Source organism: Meleagris gallopavo, chromosome 2 (assembly GCF_000146605.3).
Source record: "Meleagris gallopavo isolate NT-WF06-2002-E0010 breed Aviagen turkey brand Nicholas breeding stock chromosome 2, Turkey_5.1, whole genome shotgun sequence".
Taxonomy (NCBI): Eukaryota; Metazoa; Chordata; class Aves; order Galliformes; family Phasianidae; genus Meleagris; species Meleagris gallopavo.
The window spans coordinates 28,840,642-28,865,988 of NC_015012.2; the positions used below are offsets into that span (position 1 = coordinate 28,840,642).

At 38.9% G+C, this 25,347-nt stretch overlaps 2 protein-coding genes across 2 annotated transcripts in view; both read left to right on the forward strand.

Moving 5' to 3' along the window:
- The window catches only part of LOC104909329 (histone-lysine N-methyltransferase SMYD3-like), a 49,996-nt gene extending 26,215 nt beyond the window's left edge, over positions 1-23,781 (forward strand). Inside the window, exons 4-5 of the mRNA XM_010706947.3 lie at positions 15,542-15,650; positions 20,895-23,781. Coding sequence (XP_010705249.1) covers positions 15,542-15,650; positions 20,895-20,996 — 211 coding nt within the window. The 3' untranslated portion in view covers positions 20,997-23,781. The remainder of the gene's footprint in view (positions 1-15,541; positions 15,651-20,894) is intronic.
- Positions 21,228-25,347, forward strand: part of LOC104909668 (histone-lysine N-methyltransferase SMYD3-like) — a 110,978-nt gene continuing 106,858 nt past the window's right edge. The window contains exon 1 of the mRNA XM_031552175.1: positions 21,228-21,233. Coding sequence (XP_031408035.1) covers positions 21,228-21,233 — 6 coding nt within the window. The remainder of the gene's footprint in view (positions 21,234-25,347) is intronic.

Sequence of the window (25,347 nt, forward strand, 5' to 3'; positions counted from 1 at the left end):
TCTTTGAAACGCTTTCTTGAATAGAGGTGGAGTTAGAGCTCAAATGTTTAGATGATGCAGTGTAATGTACACTAGAATGGCATGAAATGACTGCAGAACTCAGACTGGAAGATAGACGCCAGAAGACAATGTCTCAAAAAACTCAAGATGTAAGAGTGACCAGAGGATTCCTAAGTTATAGGAGCTTGGAGGAGTTTCAGACTGTGCTTTCTTCAGGCACTGCATAATATGTGAATTCTGAAGAGGGATTTAAATGAGGCGGCAGTGATATTTTGGCAATTTGGCCAAGAGGAAAGAAAAAGAGATACAAAGAAAAATGCACAGAAATGAAGTTTAAAATAAATGGAAAAGGTGTCTCAAAGGTGTCTCAGGTCTGTTACCATTGGACGATCAGGTAGGATCCAACAGGGAAAAGCCTAGTGGAATGCCAAGTGTGATTTCTGTAGCACTGTCAGTACAACTTCCATGCCTGAAGTATCTGTTTTTTCACTAGAAATTACAAGGAAAATTATTTCAGTAGATTTTTGTCTTTTTTTGCAATTTTATAAGAGTCCAAGCAATTGACGACTTGTCAAAATGCTTCATGTCTTGAATAGAAAGTTTGCTTTCTGTTCAGTTATTGAACTTAGCAGAGATTTCAGATTTTAGAATTTTTCCTTTCATGAATCCTAAATAATTGTTCATCAGGGATCAAATTTGAGCTCCTTAGATACTTAGATCCTGAGGTGCAATTTAATCATGCATTTAAAGTCATATTTACAGGAATAAAATAGATGATTGAAGCTTTGTGTATATCAGGAGCTCAGTACAGTCTTTCTCTTGTGCTTCATTTCCTTGCATAAGTTGAGTAGCGCTAAAATCAGTTCCTTTAAGAGAAAAAGAGAGAAAGTCTTTTTCTTTAGAGAGTACCATCCATCTTCCTGTTTAAAGCAACTTAAATGAGAAAGTTTAGTACTGAAGCTGCAGTTGCTGGCACTTTCTTTGTGTTATAAGCACTTTGTTTTGCTATAAGAAAGGGAAGATGACAAATAGAATAGTGGGGACAGTGTCTGAGAATTTAGATTTTGATTTGCTAACAACCTCCTTAATGTTCAGATTTCAATTATTTTGACAGGTATGAATATGGAGGATGAAATTCACATGCAGACAGACAGCTTATGCACCACATAAATCCCATCTAAGCCTTTAAAATGTCTTTTAAGTGGGCCTAATTGATGCATAGGACCTATGCTGGCCCCTTACACATGGGAGAATTTCTCTCAGATTTTAGGTTTGAAATAATTAGCCAATGTACTTTTCTTTAAAAATCTTCTTTTTTGACCTGATTCCATTCTTCCTAGTGAGGTGCTTTCAACCTTTCTTCACTGTAAACATAAGCATTGAGGAATATTTGAAATCACGACTTATATATTAGATATGAGCAGAAATGAAACGTATATTGGAAAGGTCAGCATTTAATAAAAATTCAAATATATTTGAATTTGATTAGACACCGTGTGATGTGTGCAATGTGCACGTGGGAATTGTGCAGAAAATCCACTAAATGAGGTGATGAGAAAGCATATTTTGTAAAGGACTAAATTCGTCATAGCCCTTAATGATTCTTAAGACCTCGGAGGAGTATAGAATTACTATAGCAACTGACTGCGTGTTTGCTGGTTAGCATTTGCTTGTACATTAAGCACAATCTCCACTTCTAATTAATAGTTCATAATTTACACTTATTGTACCATCAATTTTGAATCAAAAGGTAGCACAACAGGAATATTAACCCAATAACGCAAAATATATTCTTGTATCTAGTTTGTGCCTTACTCCATTTTATCTAGTATCTGAAAGGCAAATCTTTTTTTTCTTATCCCACATACCAATTTTCTAGCTACCTCCTATCCACTTAGAGAAAGAAATCATCAATTATTACTCTGAAGAGGGGACAATACATGATCTTTATCATTGGATTTTATCTTTACTTGCATTTCTTGAGATGCGTGCTTTTTTTTTTTTTTATATGGATACTGTTTTTATTTGTCCAGTACTTTCACCTCAGTCATAAATAACCCAAATAGATTTTAAGGTACTGTAATTAAATCTTTTCAGATACTTATGTTTCTCTTGATTTAATGCAGCATGGCCCTATATACTTTCTAAATGGTTCAAATTAGATGTGAAATAGCTTTATGTTTGTTTTCACTGGGAGCATTTACACCATAGCAGAAAGAATCCACCTTAAATTCACACATTATGTAGTCATAATTTCAAATCAAGTCAACTCAGGGTACATTCAGATAGGCACTGTACGATGGCAAATGTGGAGCTGACTTTTGATCAAATCCCCTATAAAGTATTTGTAAATATCTTTCAACCTATTTTAACTCATTTACCTATCTGTAAGGTAGAGATTTGTTACAGTTCATTGAGTTTTGAATAAAGTAGTAAATGTGATACAGTAGAACGCATAAGGTGGGCAGACAGTAATAATTTTGTACTCATAAAATGGTTACTGGGTGACAAAGATACTGGGGAAAGTGCTCTACAAGTACAGAAGGCCTGCACTGCCATCAGTTTGTTCACTGTTTTGATTTACAGAACATATTATTCACGTAGATGGTTATTTACTGCTTTTAAAAATAAAACTGTTACTTGTAGGGTCATGCTACAGATGTGCTGACAATGAGAGCATCTGATGTTTTGATACCCTACTCTGTACATAGGCTTGTGATGTGGATGGCAGGTCTGATGACTGTAGAGGTTAGTGATCTTGTCAGGAGCACTTTCAGGTAAAGATGTAAGAATGATATTCAGAGAAAGGAGCCTTGGAGGTGATCAAGCCATAGTGAAAGCTAGAGAATATTTGCTGGTGAAGAGTTTGGAGGAGGGTAGACTGAGGAAGAGGGTTGAAGTAGAAAGACAAAACTGCTAAAAGAGGAGGAAAAGGAATGAATGAGATGAGTGTAAGTGCCCTGAGTATAGACAAAACAAGACATTCCTGTAGTCTTTAAGCCAGTAATATCTCCATTTATTGCTTCTCTGTTAAGAGGAGAGGCAGATAGCCATTTTCATTGTGTTTTTTCTTGTATAAATACTTGTCCACATGAAACTGGCTTAAAATGTTATGTCTTGGAGGTTGTATAACACTGTATAACATACTGTATGAGATGACTTAATCTATGTTATATAATGTAGGAATCAAAAAATTGTTGTGTGTTTATATTTAATCCTTTTTCTCATATTTTAAAATGCCAAAGCAATCTGCATATCTGAATGCATTCATTTTAAATCTACTTATGTCACGGTGGAAATACTTTTGCTATCCAGTAGTGTTCATGCTGTCAGTGTACTTCCTTGCACAGCAAAATTTCCCTTTTGGCTCATCTCTATTCATAAACAAATGTCATAAAGAAATTAGACTCCGCAGTTTTTTTAAGCATCTACTGTATAATGTCTCAAACTAGCAACAAAAGGAAAGATTCAATTTTGCATAACTTACTTGCATGGTTAGCATTATTTGTACTTCATAGCAACATACAAAGTCTCATTACATGGGTAAATTATCCAAGTCTTCTACTGAATTGTAATTTAGAAACTGTGTGTTTGGAAGTAGATATCATTCATACTGCTGTTCTGGACATGCACTGGTAAAGAGAATGGTAACATCTAGCAATGCATAGCTTTGGTGGTTTTTTTTTTCATGGACTTATATGTTAACTTAAAATTTGATTTGTACAAAAATTACCATAGTAATCCAGGTGCTTTCTGGGGAGACGGGAAGTCTCAAAAATGTGGCCTACACATCAAAGCAGTGGTCATTCAGCTTTAGGATGGCATCTAAAACATGACTGAAAAAGGTAGACTGGACATGTGGCAAAGCTGCCAAGAAAAGTCAAACCAAGAGCACAGCCATCATGTTCATCTTGCTGCATACCCATAGTAGAGCAGATCTGATTATTCAAGACTAAAGATAGCAGCTGATGGTAGCACCAGCTAAGTAAAGACTAGAACTGAGACATATATCTTATCATATGAAGTACCTTCATATGATCAGCTGTTAATCTGATAAGGGGAAATGTAAAGAACTACCCTAAATATCAAAGACTATGATAAAATAAATCATAGGTTTTACCCACAAAAACCTACAGGAAGCCAGAAAACAATTAGCAGAAACCTTTTAAGTACTAGTTTTTCCTGTCAGTCAAAGTTGCTTTGACAGAGTCTTTTTGAAACAGGGAGGGGATGGATCAAGAACATTGCTTGGTGTAACACCATGAGCAGAAAAAGAAATAACATATCTCAGACGAAGAGCAATAAATTTGTATTCAAAAAGTATGTAGTGGCATCAATGTGTGGCTGCAAGGTGACCTCAGGAAAGATCTCCATGTTTCTAGGAAATAAACTGTCATCTGGCAGGAGAGCATCATTTTGCTAGGCAGGTCTTTTGCTGCATTCTGTTGAGATGCATCTGGTTCAGCACAAGATACAAACCACTACAGAAGTCTTGAGATTGGGTGCCATAAAGCCAAGAGATATGTAAGTCATATTTCAGAGAAATCACAAATTGACAATGAAATGGTGAGGTCCCATTGTGCTATAAGCTGAGTCTGTGACATTTTGGTTTTGCTTGAGGCAAGTAAATGCCATTTTTCATTTTGATGCCTGCTTCATCCCTCATGGATTCATAGTTAAAAGTAAAGACTAAGTATATGGTTTTCCTATATCTCACAAAAGAGTATTGACAGATTTTTTTCATGTCTGCCTCCTGTACCAATTTAGAAAGATGCCCTTTAGGCTACAGAAATTAATGGACATGTCATAGATCAAAGGGTAGTTTCCTGAGGTTTTATGCACAGTACACTGTTACATGTCTTAACATGTTATAGTTTTTATTGCATACAGAGAGTTTGAAACAGCTGTTTGCTCTTGCTTCAGCATCTTGCATGTAACCCAGCCAAGTGAGCAATCACCTTCTGTCACTTCAGTTATGTGTAGGTGGACAGGGCCTAGGAGTGGAAGAAAAATTTTAAGAAAGAAAAGATGACAGAGGAGGTGAGAGGGGAAAAAACAACCTGGTGGTATAAAGAATAGAGAAAGAAGGAAATATAAGGAGTAGGGTAAATAGCTAAGGAAAGAATGATACAGCAAATACAGAAGGAAAATTGAGAAGAAAACAGGAGACAATATCTGGTAAAAGAGGGAAAAGATCATTCAGAAATTAGAAATGTGAGACATGACTTGTCTAACTTGTTCCTTGCCTAAGGAAAGACTGGGATGTGTAATGGCAAACCAATTGTAAATTCTGTGTTAAAGGGTTTTTGCTGGCAAAGGAGTATGACCTGTGGCACAGGTTGATGTAGTAGGCCAGAACCTATCTAACCTAGATAGGCTACCTTGGCAGCTCTGCTGCACTTGCACAACAGCTTGCTGGAGCATTTCCCTGTGTGGTAGTGTTAATTCAGAGCTAGATCTATGAACCTTGTCTCAGAGTGCAGAAATTTTCAGGGAACCATGGGCCAAGTATCACAGTCTTTCTTTAGATCAGTGGGACATAACTAACATTTGATAGAAAAAAATATATTCAATAAAGTCTGTGTCTGTTTCTTTTGCTCATTTCCCCTCCTGTGCCATAAGTCAGTGTGTTAATTGCATCTACACAATTGATGAAGAGAGAATGTGGTTGCTCAACATTTCATAATTTTAGGCTGTTATAAGCATCTTATTCATATGCCTGTATTGCAGCTGAAGCTCTTTCTTTGTGTCTGCTGCCCTCAGTGAATGGAATGCAAGGTTAATGTTTACCACATTATTTCAGATGATTCCTGTCAGAATTGGGCCCTTGAAAGTACCGTCGTAGGGCCTGGGTTGATCCTGTCCCAGTCATGTATCTTCTCATAATTTGTTGCGCAGATCAAAGTTTTTTTCTTTGATTATATTTGTTGTTTTTATAAGTCTAATGGGCTCACGGCCATTTTCTTCCATGTCATGTTTGATCACAGCAGTTGTGGTTTGGCCCAAGGAGGCAGCCAGTGTTCTAAGGCTCTCCTCTCAGTGACTAGAGTTCCCATAATTCGAGAAAATGTTATTCTCCCAATAGACTCATTATGGATGTTTATGTAGGAGCCACTAAGTGAGAGATAAAACAGTTAAGTCCTTGGGAACTGAGTTTGAGCATATTGTACCCCATATTTGCAGTCTGCAAACTATTTGTTTCTGTTTATAGTTGAGAGATTTACTCAGTACGTACCCAAATGCATTGCACTTCAGCTTAAATGAATTGTTCATGCCTTGTCCTGCCTATAGAAGTAACTTCGTTGTGTTAAGATGCAAATACAGTCTAGAATCTTGTAGTGAGGGAATTCTATTCTGTTGGAAAGTATGTTTTATCCTCTTGTCTCAGACATCTCTAAACAAGCTCTCGGTCACTAGGCTGCGTAGTTGCAACTCAGTATAATTTTGCAAAACCTCAGAATCTCTTTGAACAACTACGATTATATATGATTACAGAGTGGTTGTCCCAGTGAGCATTGAAGAAAGAAAGCAACATTTGAGCAAAAAGTGAAACAAACATCTTTTAATCCAAAATACTACATATTTTGGGCAGTGTTTTGGAAATTTGATTTTGATTCTGTGAGGCTGGCATTAACATTGCGTTATAGCTCTTAGATGCATGGTGTTCCATGTGCTAGCAAAAGCTGATGTCATCACATCAGTGAATGAGTCAAGAATTAAAATCAGTGGTATTATACCAATTTACATCAGTGGAAGGTTCCTTGAGATGTTCTGCTATCTGTAACATACATGTTGGATTTAGCCATTGGAGACAGTAGCTCATAAAGTAAACCAGGTACTGATATGAGATACAATGTAAAGCATGAAAGCTTGAAAATTGCTTTACTTTCTGTGAACTGAAATATTTGTTTCATTTTGGGTCCTTTTCTTCCTCAAGCAAACTTCTCTTAAATTTGTTTGCCCCCTGCCTGTTCTTCCAAGACACTAATGTACTCATTAATCAAGTTGTACAGCAAACATGACTTCACTTGAAAAATAGTTGCTCAGTGAACATGCTACTTTCTATTACAAATAGAGAGTTCAAGCATGCCTTGGTCCAACCTTGGAAGCTCCCGCCTTGGAAGGATTGCACCTTTTTCCATCTATGAAAAGGTGATGTGGCATTGTTTGAAAAAATCTGTTCTTTAAATTCAACTAAATTTCAGGCAGCCCTTTAGAGCTTTGGAGAGATTGTTGCTCATGGTTGCTATTCATAAAGTTCATAGCCAGTCTTTTTTTTTTTTTCCTGTAAAGAATGCTGTTTTCCCCCTCCACTTTCTTCCAGATTATTTTCTAAGAAACTCTAGAGCAATTTTCATGCTTTTTGGGTCATGCAAGAAATTTCTAGCCGGCTGAGTGACTAGACAGAGGTTAGTGTTCTCCTGTACAGACAGATGATCTTGTTTAGCTGTCACATTTTAAGCATATAGCTTCCTATTGAACTCTCAAAGCTCTTCACAAATGTCATTGAATTTAACCTCCATTGAGTAGACTGTTTTCCCACCTTAAAGATGGAAAATTTGACGTAAAAGAAGTAAAGCCAGATATATAAATACCTATCTGTTGAGCTCATTTGAAGTGACAGGATCAGAATTGCATGCAATACTCAAGATGTAGAGGTATGGTGTATTTTTACAACACTTTTATGTTTTCCTAAAAAATATCTTACTGTTCAGTTTGGTTTGAATTTTTTTTGACCACAACATTCACAGAGCAAACGTTTTTGTAGAAGTATCTATTTTAACTCCAAAATCTCTTCCTCAAGTAGTAGAGATTACTTCAGAACCACAACTGTATATATAAATGCATACAAGAACATTTTAATGGGTAAAAATAATAATAATAAAAACAACAATAATTCTCTCATGTCCAGAATTGGAAAGTGACAGAAACTCAGTGAAAGGACTTGTGATTCTTTCCTGACCCACGGCTGTCATGAGAACAATGTCTCTCCAAACCACAGCCATCCTGTCTGACATTACTGTCTCTAATCTTTTATCTGGAGTTATTGCATCACACCTGATAGTTTCTCTACAGAATTATCTGGAGGTATGATAGAAAAAGAAAAAAAAGATAACTGTTGCTTAAACCAGTGATCTAACTCACATTGTCAGCCTTCTGTATTACAACACACTTCTGAGGTGATCTGAGATACTGTTGAGTGTAGAAAAGGCCTTTTGCACTGATGCTGGTAACACTGCCAGCTGCATCCTTTGTTGTGCAGTTTGCACCTGCACATGCTCATGCACACTCACACTACCTATCTGAGGTTTACTAACTGTAGTTACAATTAGATGTGGGTTGCACTAATACTGGGGGGACTCCTTTCATAACAAGGGGACAGGGAACTAATTAGAGTTAAGTTTTCTGCAGTGAGCATAGGAGTTATAGTATTGCTTCTCATTCTTTCCCAGGTTGAGCTTTAATTCTGTAGCTGAAAAGGAAATGTCACATAGAGGTATAGATTCATGATCTTCTTGCAGAACACTGGAGTCTAAACTTGCTTGCTTGTATCTGCATCCAGTCTTGCAGCTCTATTCTAGCCATATAAGATACCAAGGGTAGGCCAGTTTTCTTAACATCAGTGACTTGCAGTAGATTAATTGCTCGGAGTAGAATGTGAACACCAAGGTCTTTGTCACAGATTAATATTTTTCTAGTACACATTTCCCTTCCCTTCCCTTTACATCTCTTCCCATGCATGTTCTTAGTAATAATTGTTCTCCCACTCTTCCTTTGCTGTCTTTCTTAGACTTCCTGAGCTTTCTGGCTTTAAACATACTCTCTTTCACTTTCTAATTACTTTTTTAATAAGTTCTTTGAACTAAACTGTTGACCCTGTCCTCTTCTTCCTCTGGCTATGGAAGGACTTAGGCAGTGTATTCCTCTCTGAAGTAACAGATCATCCTACTATCTTTAGATGGTAACCTCATGACAAAAATAGCAAGAGCCTCAAAATGCTCTGAAGATCAGCCAGGACACAAGGACAATTTTTGTAAAGTCTTTTCCTTCTTCCATTACAAACTAAACACTGTTTCTTACCCTAACATTTCCTAACACCAGAAGATAGAACACTTGACATGGACCACTCAGACAGCATCAGCATTTTAAATTGAGTAGTTTGATCCAGAGCCAAGAAGAAAATAGTGGTTTATACCACTCCACCATTTTATTAAAGTTATCTTTCAACAAGCCAACATCTGGAACGAAATTCATTTTGATGTGGCATAGATTGTCACCATAAGGAATACAGCAGAATGATCAGCAGCCAGAGAAAAATGATTTCTTAGATGGATAGCTAACATTTCTTGTGAATTCAGTCAATTAAGAAGTGTGATTGCTTATTTGATCACATCAGTTAAATTACTGAAACAAATACTAGTAGAAGACTATACAACATAAATGTGATGAAAAAGATTTTGAACCATGATTTCATAGATCTAAATCCTGAATTGTTTTCAGTGGCAGTTATTTCACGGAGATAAAGGGACATGTCTAGAGTGAGGACAGAATAAAAAAAAATTAAGAAGAAATTGGCTGTCTGTCACAAAAATTTCTAAACTAATACTACTGTTTCTGCATTTTGTTTGTGAAATACAACATGCCTTTTAAGCCTAAAAAACTGTATGTACTTTCATTTGGTTTGGCAGAAACAGACAGAAAGACAAGACAGCATGAATCTGAGAACCAGGACCTGCATGAACCATGAAAAGATCATATTGCCTGAACCTGCACACAGTTCTTGAGATCCAGGTTCAATTCTTGGCTTTCCCAGGGGTTTTTCTTTTGTAACATTTGAGAAATCATTTTGTTTACCCATGCCTCAGTTTCTCAACAGTGCAGTGCAAGGACAGTCATGCTGTACTTTTCAGTATGATGGCGCACTTAAATGAGTTGTGGTCTTTGATGAAACTTTCAATATTTAAGGTAACAGAGGATTTTGTTGATAAAGGAGTAATACAGATAGAGAGCACATGTAAATTAGACTGTAAAAATGTAAAGCCAAGATGTATTATAGTCAAGAGTATAGAGACTTCCAAAGGAGGTTTGAACAGAGGTGCAATGTCTACGTATCTCTACTGATAGCTGACCATGGCTGGCTCAAAGAACAAGGCTGACTTTCTGTTGTTAGCTAGAGATAACTAGCAGTTACTTCCAGGAAATCCTCCACGCTAGTGCTGAGGGATTGATCCCACAAGTGACAGAGGTAATATTGGGGGAAAAAAATAGAAAAAGCTGATGCCTACATTAAAGTGTTCTGTGGTGCTTTGATTGTGTCAGTGAGACACTATGATGGGGAGATCAAATGGACAATAAAAATTTCAGGGCAGCTGGAATATACCAACTCTACTACAGGTAAAGGATTTTGTTTGCTGTTCCAAAACTGACATGGTTGCTACAGAAAGGTATAAGGGGAGTTTTAAGGTCCTGAACTGATTTAATCATTCCAGGTCATCCATAAATAGGGAACTGAGAGAGGGAGGAAGGAATGTCTGTTTAAAACTGTTTTTTGTTTTTTTTTCCCAAGAAAAAAACATGTGATAACATGAGAACAGGGCCAGTAATCTTTTGAAAGACTTCTATGGGGGCACTCTAAGATTATACATCAATAATATAGGTATACTGCCCTGAGAAATTATACAATTACAATTACAATTTGATTTCTAATACTTAGCATGGAAAACAAAGTCATTTATTCTGATATCAGTAACATTTTCTCATTTCCTCCAGAAATAACCCTATAACCTTGTTTTATTTCAGACGAAACTCTTGTGCAGGGCCAGTGATTATTATAATATTAAACTAATTATTTATAAAAAGGATATTTTCTATAAATAGAACATTGTTTTTTAAGCACTATTTCAGCTTCAGATTCCTGTTTTTGGTATAAGAACAGATAGGTGAAATTCAGAGATCAGACTGAGCAGCTATAGCACAGTTCCTTTTTTTTCAGTATTAAGATCTATGGGCTCCTAGATGAGCACAGATAGTTTACCTGTTATACTCCCGAGGAATATGATTTCCTTGACTGTTCATAAAGCAACTGGATCATTCTTGGAAGTGTTGATAGATACCAAACATTTTGTACTTTTTAGCATAACTAACAATTTGTCCTTAAATATGTCCTAAAAGTCATCCCAGTCACTGAATGGAAAAATTATCATGTGAATTAGATGACCAGTGTCACATCAATAAATAATGAAAAAAGCAAATAGCTGGACACCATAAAAATAATTCTTAGACTGCAGTCATGTGAACAGCTTTAATGACTGTACTCAAATACTGCAGTCATGTGAACAGCTTTAATGACTGTACTCAAATACTGATTCAATCTGAAATCAAGAATAAGTAAAAAAAAAAAACAAAAAAAAAACAAACAAACAAAAAAAAAAAAAACAAGAAGAAAAGAGGGTCATACTTATCAGGTGCTGTATTTGTGTAAACATTTCCATCCAGCATAGCTAGTGTATTTCTGTCTGGAGGCTGATGCTTTCCTCTTTGCATTCGGCTCACACCTTTCCTGAAACCCAGAAGCCTGTTCTTAATTTCTTCTCTGTTGCCGTGGTTCCTAAAACTGCTTTATGTCTTTTATGCTGTCATATTTACTTGCACTAAAAGGTACTACAAAGCAATTTGCAGTCATGTATGGCATCACTTTTCACGTGTCACCATATTAAAGAGCCTTGTAACATTTCTATTTTAAACCCTCATTTCAGGTTTTACAAATCCTGCCTGCTTCTAATTACGTCAGGCTGAAGACAAAGGTGCAAATGTTAACCCTGCAGACAGATTTACAAAGACAGAGGAAATGGTAGGAGTTTATTTTAAAATATGAGGTATCAGAAAAGACAGTGATTTTGCATATTCTTCCTTTTTTAATAGTAGGCTTCAGGTCCTGGGAGAACACAAAATTTCTGATTATTCATTTTCTAATGGGAGATAATTTGAGTGAAATTAGAGGAATCACAGTATTGAGAAGTAGAAGGAGTTGACTAAAATTTGTCAAGTTTGTTTCTGTTATTTTTTTTTACATTGTTGTATATAAAAGAATGCAGATGATTGCTTGAAGGGATTCAGAATTGAAATAGAGATATAGAATGAAGAAAATTTTTCTTTATAAAGTGCATCAACAGTGACTGCTCTGGAGGTTAATCAAGGCAAATGTCAGGGCTGAACTGCAAATAGGGGCTATCGAATTCATGGTGTATTAGAAACTGCTATGGCTTTACAGAGTATTGGCCTTATCTTTGTCTACTGAAAATTGATATCCTTCTATTAAGTGAACAAAATGCAGAAATTGCTGGTTCCTGTAACAGTGAAACACTGAAGTAAGCTACCTTACTTCAGAGACTAAGGAATAGTTTTCATTTGAGGTTTTGGATAGTCAGCTAGACAGTGCTTTCTTTGCCTCACTCTTACCTGTGCAGTTTACCTGGCACAACCCAGAAAGAGAGTTGAGCTGGAGATTTTCTGAGAGAGTATAACCCATGCAAACCCATTGGGCTTGGTGGCTGCCTCCAGCAAAGGCACTAAGAGAGCTGGCCAGGTTACTGACTATCATATATGAAAGGCCAAGAGGATTGGGGAGTTGTCATCCGGGTTAGAATATTACAGAGCAGATGAGCAGACAGCTTGATAGGTAACAAAAGGTTGGATGGTGGAAGTCAGGGGGTTATGGCCAACACGTTGCTGACTGAATGCCAGCCAGTACCAGTTGGTGCTGCGTGGGACTTGTTCAGGACTGGTCCTAACACCTCCACCAACAACCTGGAGGAGGCACTAGAAACTGCTTGGCTGTTGTTTGCAGGTGACACCAAGTTGGGGACCAGCAGATAGGCAAGGGACAGGCTGGCTTGGGTTCTGTTAGCTAGAGGCTGAAACAAAGTTGTACTGTCTTAGATTAAGTCTGCGGTTTAAAACTTGAAGATTTCTCCAAGCCTCTTCCAGTTCCCTTGTTTACAGTGCAGCTTTACTTGATAGTTATTGTAGTCTGTTTAATCTCTCTTTGCAAGTGAATTGCTGTGCACTGACCAGTGCCGAGGGGCAGGAAACATCACTCCACAGAACTGTCTTCCTTTATTTCATCTTTCAATATGATGCTGTTCCCCTTCCCGTCCCTCAGGCCTTGGTAAATCTCATAAAAACCTTTTCAGATTGAAATCTTACTCTTCCCAAGCTGTACCGTGTTTTGCAGGATGTATTCCTCTATGGTTGTGTTATTCTCTTGTTGACAGTCTTTAGGTACCAGTTTCTCTGGCTGGTTAATGTTTTCCTTAGTATTAAACATATCCATTTGTTTTGTTCAGAGCAACATACAAGGATAACAGATTTGCTCTCAAGTACCTGACACTGCTTCTTAACTCTTTTTGCCATGCCATCTTTACACAATATTGAATCCTGGGGATGCCTGGAAGAAGCGAATGACTTTCTGCCCACTTACATGTCTTCCAGAAGAGCTGCAAGCTGCCCGAATTTCTCTTATAAACTCACTCAATGCAGATGCTTTCATGAAAGGTGTTCCAGTAGTTTAACAGATTTATTCCAGAATATGATAATAAATACTAGTTTCAAATGTCAATTTTAAGACTTGCAAATGTAACTATATACATGCATAAGATCTGAACATAAATCAGTGCAATAAAATAGCTTTGTAAATATTTATGAACTCAGAGCTCATTGTTCCACACTTAGTCCTCCCATGTTCTCATCTTAAATTTTCACTTGCTTTAGTTTATGGTTGATAGTCTGGACAGAGTACCTGACATTGTTAAATAGCCTCCTGTTTTCTCTGGGTATTGCCCATACCGCAGCGGTAAATCTTTACTGACTGCAAGTGAATGTGTGAGCTATAAAGAGAGACCTGTCTGCATGCAGGGACGGATTCTGCACTCTGGTGTATCCCTGTGAAATTCAGCAAGCTACGTGCTGCAGACTGAAGCACAGCCTGTATTTGTCCATGTGGTCTCATGAGGGACCAGACAGAGAAGAATCAGAGCAGGGTGCAGCAAAGTCTACCAAGGACTGCAGAAAGTTATCCACGCAAAACTCTTTGCTGCTGCTTCTGTGGCCATGATTGTTGCCCAAGGCATCCCAATATTTCAGTAGCCCTGAATTAAAGGGGGAATTACCTTTTTACTCCATTCATAGCCACAGTCACAGGTGAAGGCAGAAGTATGCACCCATATTAGTATCATTGTTTTGCAAGTTTTAGAAAGTTGCGCACGTCATCACTATTCCCATTTGTGCCATGCTATCTCTGCAATTCCTATTTACTCTTTGCTAATCCGCTTCAAAATCTCAGACTTAGTTGCATTTTTTTCTTTAACTAGTAGCAGATAGCACCATGTTAATCGATACAATAATCAGAAAAAAAAAAGATATAAAAATAGTCCTTCTGATAAATTTCTAGCATCTATTCATCTGAATTACTGAAATTCCTTAGTGATCGGTTGGGATTGAGACAAGTACTGCCATTTTTCTTCTCTTTAGCCTATTGACTCTCCTTTTTGGGCTGCAACCCCAAAGAGGGCTGAGAACACTGCTGTGCACTTCTTGTAATTTAGTGATCTGAACAGGTGGTGCACATGGGAATTTAGGATGAATTCTTCACATGAAGCTGGTTTCTGCTGCCTCGGGAGAGGTCTTCATAGATCAGGGTACAGAGATCCTACTGGCGTGCTTCCCATGTGTTTCTGTGTCTTCACCGAAATTATGTGAAATCAGCAGAAAAAGGGATTTGGGGCATGCAAGCATTTTCCATGATGCTTATTTATTTTCATTTTAGACGTACGACATTTCATGAGTGTCTTGAAGGGAATTATTGATGACATTGCCCTCCATCTACGTCCTCAGGAAGAGAACACAGTTCTGCTTTCATCTCAACATATGTTGTTCTGAAAGTAACTCCAGTGAGGTTGATGGAAAACTTCTGCTTCTGTGAAACTGAGAAAAGGAGTTTTTCCTCATGCTAGCAAATACCTTGCCTATATTCACAAGCCAAATCCAAAATGTTTCCTTGAACATGCATTACCAGTTCTTTCTGCAATAGGGAGCAGCAAGCAAACCCTCAGAAATGATGACACACTTGGTGTCGTGTGCAGTCCTTCTCCTTCATCTTATAGGATCCAGGACAGGTTTTCCTACTGAAGCTTCCTTGAAGAAATTATACCTCTTCAGGGATGTAGGATTGTGAACAACCTCTGTTTGCAACACTAAGTACAGTAAATGCTATTGTGCTATCCAACGGTAGCAAATGAAATAATCCCACTCCAGTCACTTTCTAACAGGATAATGTTAAAGGCATTCCTTTGAGATAGAGAGTAATAATTTTCTAATTCCCCTCAGTATTTCATGCTTCTTGGTAGAGCAGCTAATTTTCTCTGAGTACCTTATTAACATTCACAAGGACTTTGCAGTCCCACCCTAATAACTCTCCACAGAGGCAGTGACTGTGAAGGTGAGAGCCGACACAGTGACGCATTTCCCTCCCTTTTCTCTGCAGGCTGTATTACCCTAATTTCCATCCACTGAGGGCTGTGCAGCTGATGCGAGTGGGCAAACTGCAGTACAGTCAAGGCATGTTACCTCAGGCACTGGAGACCTTGAAACAGGTCAGTATTTTGGACTGCTTCTTCCTTTCCCACTCCTTTGCTAACCCCAAACCCACCGTGGATTCCCTTCCCTCCTGTCCTGACTGTAATTTGTGCCTTTGAATATTTCTCACCACTTGTTCTATTATCAGTGCTGCTTCCTCAAGCTGCAGCTGAATGCAGTGATGGGTCACTGTTGCACAGTGTTTCAGGAGCTGCCTTTCTTTGGTATCAGTCACTGCTAATTACAGTTTGATAGCTCAAAGGTGTCTGAATGAAAAATGACTATTAGATCTAAGAGATAAAAATATCTCAGTGCCTTCTACTCTCCCTACCATAGAGTAGAGAATCTGGGACCAATGGAAGTAAAGAGCAGGAGCAGAGCTGTGGTTTCCACCCTCCTTCTTCCCTATAGGTATCTGTGATGTTGGATAGAAGTTTGCCTTTTAGTGCTTGTATTTTATTGTGAGCCACACAATCAACAGGCATGCTTCTCGGTCCCTTCTATTTCTGTATCATTCACCATTTTCTTCAGTCTATTTTTGCAGTTGTTTTACAAGTCGCTTTTTGGTTTTAAGCTATCCCTGCTGGACCTAAACTGATTTTGTATTCATCTCCTCTTATCCTAGACTATTTGTCCTGCCATTATATTGCTATTACTATCATCTTAAATATATTGAAGAATCTCTTTTCAGGAGTGATGTCTTCAGAACATGGGCTCACTCACTTCCTATCTCAAACCCTATATCACTGCTATTTTTCTCCCCCTGGACAACATGCTGCTTCAAGAAGTGCCAGGCTCATTTGCGTGTGTTACCATCTCTCCTTTGCTGAAGTTAGCCTGAAGGCAATACCAGTTCTATGAGGTTCTCCAGCTCATCCTCCTGCCCACCTCTGGTGCCTGATTGAGGCTCTTTACTGCCTTTGCTCAGTGCTGCAGACAGGAGCAGGCCCCAGGGCTGACAGCTGGATGAAGCTGGTGCCTTGCTTTAAGTTGATGTTTTGCTCCTGTCTGGATCTCCTTTAGATAACATTCATGACTCTATAGATAACTTAGTATTTTGTACTTGCTTTTTTTAAGCCCCATATCTATTAGGTTTTAACATCTGATCATTTATACAAACTGGATAACTGATAATTTTCACTTGTTTAAATAATAATACATTTGATAGTGCTTTTTTTTCTTCTTTTTTTTTTTCTCTTTTACTAAATCCTAGTAATTTAAATCTTCACTTGATACATTTAACTTAAATTGTGGTCAATTCTGATGATTAAGAAGCTGATGTGACAGTAATCAATTATATTTTCCATTCTTTATTCAGCAATAAGCTATATATCTGTCACGTGCCAGGTAATCTGCTGTGCTATTTCCCCTGTCATATTTATAATTTCCAAACATTCAGACCTTCCTTTTTAGCAAGCAGTGGGCTCCCAGACAGAGGAGAGATCTTCATAGAGATTTCTGCAATACATCAGCAAGTGTACTTCTAGTAGCTTTTCTAATATGATACAGCATTAAGTGAAAATGGAGTTAACTCTCCTAGAGTCATCTCTGTCTACATCTACATCTTTGCTGCTGTTGATGAAGGCAGAAGTTGTGATACCTTTTTGTATATATTTACTAAGTTGCCCATTGCAATCCAGATTGTTACTGCATTATTCTTCAAGTGCAAAGCAATATTTAACACAGAAACCTTTTTTTCAAGCTTTGATCTCCTCTATCCATAAAAAAAAGGAAAGGAGCATGCTGTTTACTGTTCTTGCCATGCATCAGTGCATCTCTAATCTTGGTCTCCAAGCCAAAAGGATACAGTAAGGGCTTTGCAGCTGGGATACAGAGCCATTTACAAACTAATTCTATTGCATCTCTGTCTGCTGCCCTTTCCATCTACCCCTTTCCATCCCTACATGTAAGTCAGGGAGAGCCTTACTTCCCACTCCCACGGCTGAGCAGAAGTGAAAGATTCCTGTCACCCTGCATCCCTGTGCAACCTGTACACATTGGTCACAGTGCTTCTTTGAGTGGGATCTTAAGCTGACTCCCTTCATTGCTGTCTACACTGAAACAAATTAGAGCAAAATATAATTCCCAGTTTGTTGTGAGTAAAGGATGTGATTCCTGATATAACTCAGATAATATCCTGGGGTTATATCGGAACACAGTTTGGTCTTTTGTGATTAGATGTGTCAACAGAGCATGCCACATGCTCAGAGCAGAAACTCGATTGCCTTCTCTGCTTCATTACTCTTCTTAATACACTCTGACATTGAATAGCACCCTGTTGGAGCCCTCGTCAGACTAATTTCAGTGTGGCATTAAGGAGAAGGATGTGGAAGTTGCAGAGGAATCAAGATCTGAGTGAAATTCACCTCACTCATATAAATCCTGTTTAATCAGGCACAGCCACAGAGCTACTGTGATTTGACAGCCCCTCTGCATCAGATGTGCAGATGTGCAGGACCCATGCACCTTCACACATGGCTGTACAGTTCTCTCTGCTGCCTGGAAGTGAAGCACTAGCACAGCCACTGTAATTGCAGAGCCCTTTGGTTTTGTCCCAAAGTGCACTCGGTAACACCAGCGTTTGGCATATGTCCTTGTATACCATAATAGCACTGCAAACTCCCCACTTTGGTTGCCCATAACCTGAGTGCAGCTGGACTCTGTGAGGGCAAGCAGGGTAAAAGGGAAGGCTTGGACCTGATTTCTGACCCCTGCCTCCTTGCAGCAAGCGTCTCTATCCTTCTGTGAGCTGATGGGCATGGTTTTCTTGCCTTGTGAAAGCCTGCAGGAGGTACGACATTGTTCCCTGTCTTGTAATTCCTGGCATGAGGGCAAAAAGCACAGGAAGAGGAGTAAAATCCCTCCCAGGCTTCACAGCAAAAAATTCCCTTCTTCTAGGTGTTTGCTTCAAATGCTGAAATGTTTACGAGCCCAGTACTGATCGGCTTTGTTTTAGTTCTGACTGCATTCACAAGGGCCCCCCTCAACAGGGAGACAAGGAGAAACACTCCCTCTTATGTGTCAGCCTTCACTTTATGCCATCTCAGCTCATGGGCATTTGCTTCCTGCTTTCACTGTGATGGAGTGGAGACATCCTGCATCTGCAGGGAGCTGTGACAATGGGCGTCCCATCCCATCCCAATGCAAATCAGGAGCAAATGACTGTGCTGCATTTCATTTGCATTCATGGAGCAACAGTCATACCACTACTCTAATGGGTTTATTATTCTTCGGGGAGACTGTATGGTTGATGATGCCGCAGCCTCTGCTGCTGCCTTGCAATCACTATAGTTTTTCATAATTAGAATTGTGGTGTGTGTGGTCTTCCTCTCAGATGCAAGAACAAGACTCTGCTCAGCCTTGGCTCTGCTGGTTAGCTGTAAGATTTAGAAGAGTAAAGGGGTGTCGGAGAGTTGGCTTATTTCTCCATACCTTTTATACTTTCTCAATAACAAAGTCTTTGCTGTGGAGGTGAAATTATTCTAAATTTTGTGCTGATCTTTGCAAAAAAAATAGCTATATAACTTCATGCCAGTGTACCTTCAGGATTACAGAAGTCATTGTTATGCTGACTTCAGTACAGCCCGGTTCTTACTTGTAGTTCAGTGTATAAGATAGAATATTGCATGAGTATGATTTTCTCTCTGAAGGAGACAGAACAAAGATTGGGTACATTTACCTGCCATACTGAAGAAAGAAAAGAAATGGAAACAAACAGTTGCAGATGAGAGAGAAGTCAGCCATGGTAGTGTTATCTCAAGGTTAGGCATGAAGTTAGGGAATTTTGTCTTACGATAGAGACATATCATCATGGACATCTCCAGCTGTGCATCAGGCTGCTCAGGACCATCACTACTCGCCAGGCTTTTGTCTTGTAGATGGGATGAAGATCAAGGTCAGCTGCCTTGGGACCTGGCATGCCTGTCCTGGTATTCAGACATGTCCAAATGCACAGCTAGTTAACACAGGCCATTCACAACAGGTCCATCACCTTTCTTGACCAGGCCATCCAAATACCAAATGTGTGTGGATCTATGGCCAGTACACCTTGCCATTTTATCCTGGAGTTATCCAGTCCATACTTTGCCTGAGTGTAGCTACATTGTGCTGTATAGCAGCATGCACAGACTCCAACCTTCAGCTGTTCTGCTCTGCACAATCCAGGCATTCCTACATCATACCAGTGTTCATCTTTCTCTATCCAAACTGTCTCTGGCAGGTAAGGACTGGCTCCTACTGCTTCTTGTGCTACCTCTTCCATTATTTATATTTATTAAGCTCTTGTGCAGCCTAATACCTTATGCTCAACTATAATACACGTAAGGGCTTACTGTTTACAGCATTTCCCTAACATGTTAAATTAGGGAAAACAAACACTAAAAACATTTCAGCAAATCTTTTCAGAGAATATAATTATGTCTTGAAAATGTTTTGCAAAACATGAAGGGGTTTTTTATTTCTCCTAAAACAAAAATTTGCAAAAATTGAGGATTTCTGATTTTGTTTCACATTTCTCAGGCATTTCTAAAAAAAGTGAAAGTGAAGAATTTCTTTTGTTGTGTTCAACAGTGTATTACCATTTAATAGTAAGGCATTGTGCTGCTCAGAAGTTAAATCTGTAGAGCTCTTTGCACACTGATTTGTTTTGACTGCTATTTCAACTTGCTCTTTCAACATTTTGCCACCTACCTCTTCTTCTAAAAAAGTAGCTAAATGGAAACAAAAATAAGTGATGACAGAATTTCCATGTGCTTGCCCATCTCTAGAAGTTTGAAGTAGAATTTCATTCGTTCCTCCAAAGACTTTTTGTTTGAAGCTGTGCATCATTTCTCCATTTATAGCCTGAGCACTTAATTCTATTTGTTAAGCACTAATTTCTACTTATAGGACTTTGTGGCTGCTAAATATCACATAAATATCACAGTCATTTTTGAAATAATGTATCAAAACTTTGGGAACCATAGGTAATCAATCTTAAAATTGCCTTCATGCCTCAGTGCAAAAGCACCTTCTTCTGCTATGCTAAACATCCTTCTGTGCAATACATTAGCGAAGATTTAACATCTAAGAATAATGTGTCAGTACTTCCTTCTCTGTCAGAGACAAATTGTTATGGGTTTTGAGATACTTAAGATACTCTGCCATGCACTAAAGTCCCCACCTTGAGAGCTAGCACTTACATTCATGCCCTGCTGCAGTTACCAACCCCTGAACATGGTCTGCACAAAGTCTAACTTGTCCCTTTCTGTTTTCTTCTCCAGGCCTATGATATTATGAAGGTGACCCATGGGACAGATCACAGCCTGATGCAAGCCTTGATGGACTTAAAGGAACAGTGTGAAGCCATCATGAAAGTACCCTGAATAAAACCCCAATCTGGAAAACAAGACATTCAAGGAGAAAGGATACGGAATTCTTTTTGTTACATTAGGAAGCTTCCTAATGTGTTCCTAAGTGGTTTTGGTATATTTTCATCAAGTCCTATTTTCTTTACAAAAATGTTTAGTGTTTATTAGTTTTTCTCTTCTGGATTGAGTTAAGGTTTGGAGGAATATGTGATGTTTTCAGAAAGTTTTTAACTTCTGCAAGTCAAAATGGTAGTAAGTCTGAATATTTGCTCTTAAGACATGCTGATAAAACTACAAACTTAAACATAAAGCAAGGATAAATGTAATTTGTTTTATTTAATAACCAGAACCTCAAATCCAAATAGCAGTGAATGTAGGAAGAATTGATAATCAAATTGGAATCTCAGTGATACAGGACACAACTTCCTGCTAAGCTTCTCCCACATGCTTTCTAGATATTGATTTCTGTATCTTTTCTGTTATCTCTGAATGATCACAAAGTCTAACTGTACATCTTATGCTTGTTGACTAGAACACAGCTATACCTTTTTTTCTACCAGACACCTAATTTAGATGGTAACACTTGATTATCCATTTACAACACGTGATTTAATTGATAATAAATACTGAGAAACACATACCATCTTAATTTGCAGCAAAATGATATGATTTCATTGAGATGACCAATCAATTATTTGTGCCAGTTTATGCCAACACTTCAAGATATAGTCATAGAAATAAGTAGAGAGATCATGTTTTTCCCTTTAACTTCTCATTAGATTTGGTCAGATCCACTTTTCTTTAAAAGATTCCCAATATTCTAAATTGCATCTTGAATTTTTAGAGGTGATTTTATATATGCAGTATTTGTCTGCATTCAATAAACAATGAGGATGACTTGGTTTCTAGAGTGACTAGGTTGTGAAAGCATCCTTATGTCACTGTGAAGTTCTTTTAGGGCTGAAGCCAAACCTTTTGCTAGTGCACAGAAGTGCTGCTTGTCTCTGAACTTCCATCATCTACACATTCAGTCAAGTACCTAAAGAGAAGTGTGGCATCACATTTGCTTCTGCATAGCAGACAGGTGCACTGAGCACTTGCTCAGGAAGCTCATGGTGTGGTTTGTAGACCTTTCTAAGCCTTCAGAGTTTGGTTTTACTGTGCCCACTTTCCCCAAATTGTACTTCAGATTCGAGAGTATAGACACTGTAGTACACACTAAGTAGGATTTTCTTCTCAAGCAGGGAAATGCTCACTCTGATTGCTGCAGCCAGGTGTGGTCACCTCTTCCCCAGTCAGAACAGGCAGTGGGCTGAAGACTGGGGCTCAAGCATGTGAGCAGTCCAACATACCAGACCAGGCTCGAAGCAACCTGATCTAGCTGTGGATGTCCCTGTTTATTGCAGAGGAGTTGGACTAGATGACTTTTAAAGGTCCCTTTCAACTCTAAGGATTCTATGATTCTATGATACTGGTTAACTGTACTTCTAAGAAAATTCACTTCCATGTTTCTGTCAGGCCAACTATATGTCTTTTTCCCTCTTTTCCACATCTCCTTTCTTCTCCCTCTCACCAAGCACACATGACCTTGTGTTGAAGCTGTAAGACCTACAGAGATCCACTGAACCAGATCAGTCCTGGGGAATAGAAGCATTTCTTGGAAAGCGTATGTGCTCCATTTGCCCACACTCATTCACAGGGGAGTTGCTGTTACCAGAGCTGCTAACTTCCACTTTTAACACAGAAACAAATGTTAACAAAAGCCAAATATTTATGAGGAACATTGAAACCTAGATAATTTAAGGCTCCTGAAAATATCGCTCCAGGTGTGTCTCTCCTCTCAACAATTTATTGCTGCTACTCCAGCCATGACTGTTGTTTCATTAATCTGTAGTTGTTATAAAGTCAGGCTTTCTTCACACTAGTCACTTGACACCATTAATTATTATGAGACGGGAACACATTTAAAAAGAAAATGAACACTCTGGGCATAATTTACAGCCCCAGCACAAGAATGCCAACACTGAGGAAGATATCTCTTTTCAAGGCATTTGAATTTGTTCCAGTGTATGGAGTATTCACTTGCCCGGCAGTAATACGCAAGCAATAACCTATGAAATGCAGTGCACTTCCGGAGTATGTAGCATGGCTTGAGGCCAGAGGCCAAGTCATATCAGCCACTCAAGAAGTGCAATAATCCTGACAGAAATTCACTGCTTGGTTGGATCTTCTTGCTATTATGAAAAGGAAATTGTCTGAGAGAGGGGTCAGACCTTTGCATTTATTGGGATTTCTGACAAAGCTATGGCATCATTGATGGACAATGAGGAAGTGTGAGAGGTGCTCAGTCCTTAAAAGCTATTTTCTGGTTTTAAAGGGATACATTATATTTGAAAATGTGTGTCTTAGTGTAAAGATGATACCTGCATTATCTTATGATTCTATATCTACTACTAAGACTTGTAAATGAAAAGCACTTCAGTGTGTGAGCTAAGATGGTGTATTGATTTATACAGCAGGAGATACCCGCCAGCTCTCATGGATGCAGACACGTCTGTATATATGAATTGCAGCACTGCCTTTTGGTACAGGACACCACAACGGTGCAAGCACAGCAGCGGGGAAAGACAGGTACTAGGAGAGGGTCAGATTTACCTGGCATCAGATGAAAAAGGCTACAGAGCATCCTGAAGGTATGTGTACTACCATGAGTAGAACTGTAGGGGACAGATGCCCAGTCACAGAATCATGGAATGGCCTGAGTTGAAAAGCCCACAGTGATCATCTGTTTTCAACCCCCTGCTATGTGCAGGGTCCCAACCACCAGACCAGGCTGCCCAGAGCCACATCCAGCCTGGCCTTGAATGCCTCCAGGGATGGGGCATCCACAACCTCCTTGGACAACCTGTTCCAGTGTGTCACCACCCTTTGTGTGAAAAACTTCCTCCTAATATCTAACCTAAACCTCCTCTGTCTCAGTTTAAGACCATTCCCCTTGTCCGATCACTATCCACCCTCGTAAACAGCCGCTCCCCTTCCAGTTTATATGCTCCCTTCAAGTACTGGAAGGCTGCAATGAGGTTTAATCAATCAGCATTGCCCAAACAATGCAGCTTGGTTGGCCTTAGGCTGGTACAAGGCTCAGGATTTTGAGTCAGGGTCCTGAGAGCACTGTCTTGTTGCCTGCCTTGCTTCTCTGGGCTGCTCTGCAGAGATTCCTTAGTGCAGGGGCGTAATTAATGCTTCGCTTTTATTATTGTTGATACAAAACTTTCTTTTCTTTCAGCTTAGTCAAGGAAAGAATCAGGTGTTCTGGTTGGTTTCAATTGATTATTGAGTGGTTTCATTTGGAGCCTCACATGTCCCAGCACTGCTATCAGGGCTACTAGTGCTGTGGGGAGATGTTGCTGGCAGGTTTTCTCTCACAGCCTACCCTCCAGCTTGTCTTCTGCAAATAAAGCTGGCCTGTGACTGCAGGAAGATATTGAAAATGCAGTAGAAAGCAAGTGTGCCAGGGATGAAGGCATGTTGGCTAAGCAAGCAGACATTTCTAAACAAGGTTTTTAACTCAAGCTCAAAGTAGTTTGAGTTATCTGTATACAGACATCATGTTTTGTTCCTCATGAATATCTGGGAAATTTTTCAGGTGGAATCAGCTTGCTAAGATAAAGATGCTAAAGTCAGAAAGAGGCTAAATGCAACATTATCAGTAATGCTGGCAGGCTTGCTGCTTGCTTCCAGCAGGTCAGGTCAGAGGCTTTTCCAGCACTTTTGGAAAGCAATGGTGTTTTGGTTTTGCCTGAAGGTTCAGAAATACATTTTGAGCTACTTTTGATTTGTCGCTTTCCCTTTAACTAGTCTAGGAGCAAAATGTTAGATTGCCCTTAAAGGAACTGCACTACATTGTATTTTGTGTTTAGAAGAAAGGGTACCAACAGAAAAGACAGAGGAAATGTTACAACTTTTTCTGAGAATAATTGATAGCAGTGAAACAAAGACTTCTGTCAGAAGTGAAATCAGTTCCCTAAAGTGTGCTCTTCAAGCATGGTGCAATTCTTTGTATTTATATCCCCTTAAGGTGTGCTAATGATGTTAGAAGTAAAAGAATATTCCGAGTCCTTACTGAACAGTGCATTGCAGAGATGGTAGAAAGGAAAAAATCTAGTGAGAAACATGCAGGAGGCTGTGACCTGCTGGAGTCTGTCACCCTGTGCACAGTCTGTTGTGAGCAGGTTTATGCCAGCAAAACTCTCCCACTACTCAGCCACTTCTCTCCTTCTAGTTTCAACCCATTTCTGTGCTGTTTCTGTTTTTTAAGCTAGCTTTTCTTACACTTGCTTTTTGTTGTTTTTTTTTTTTGTTTTGT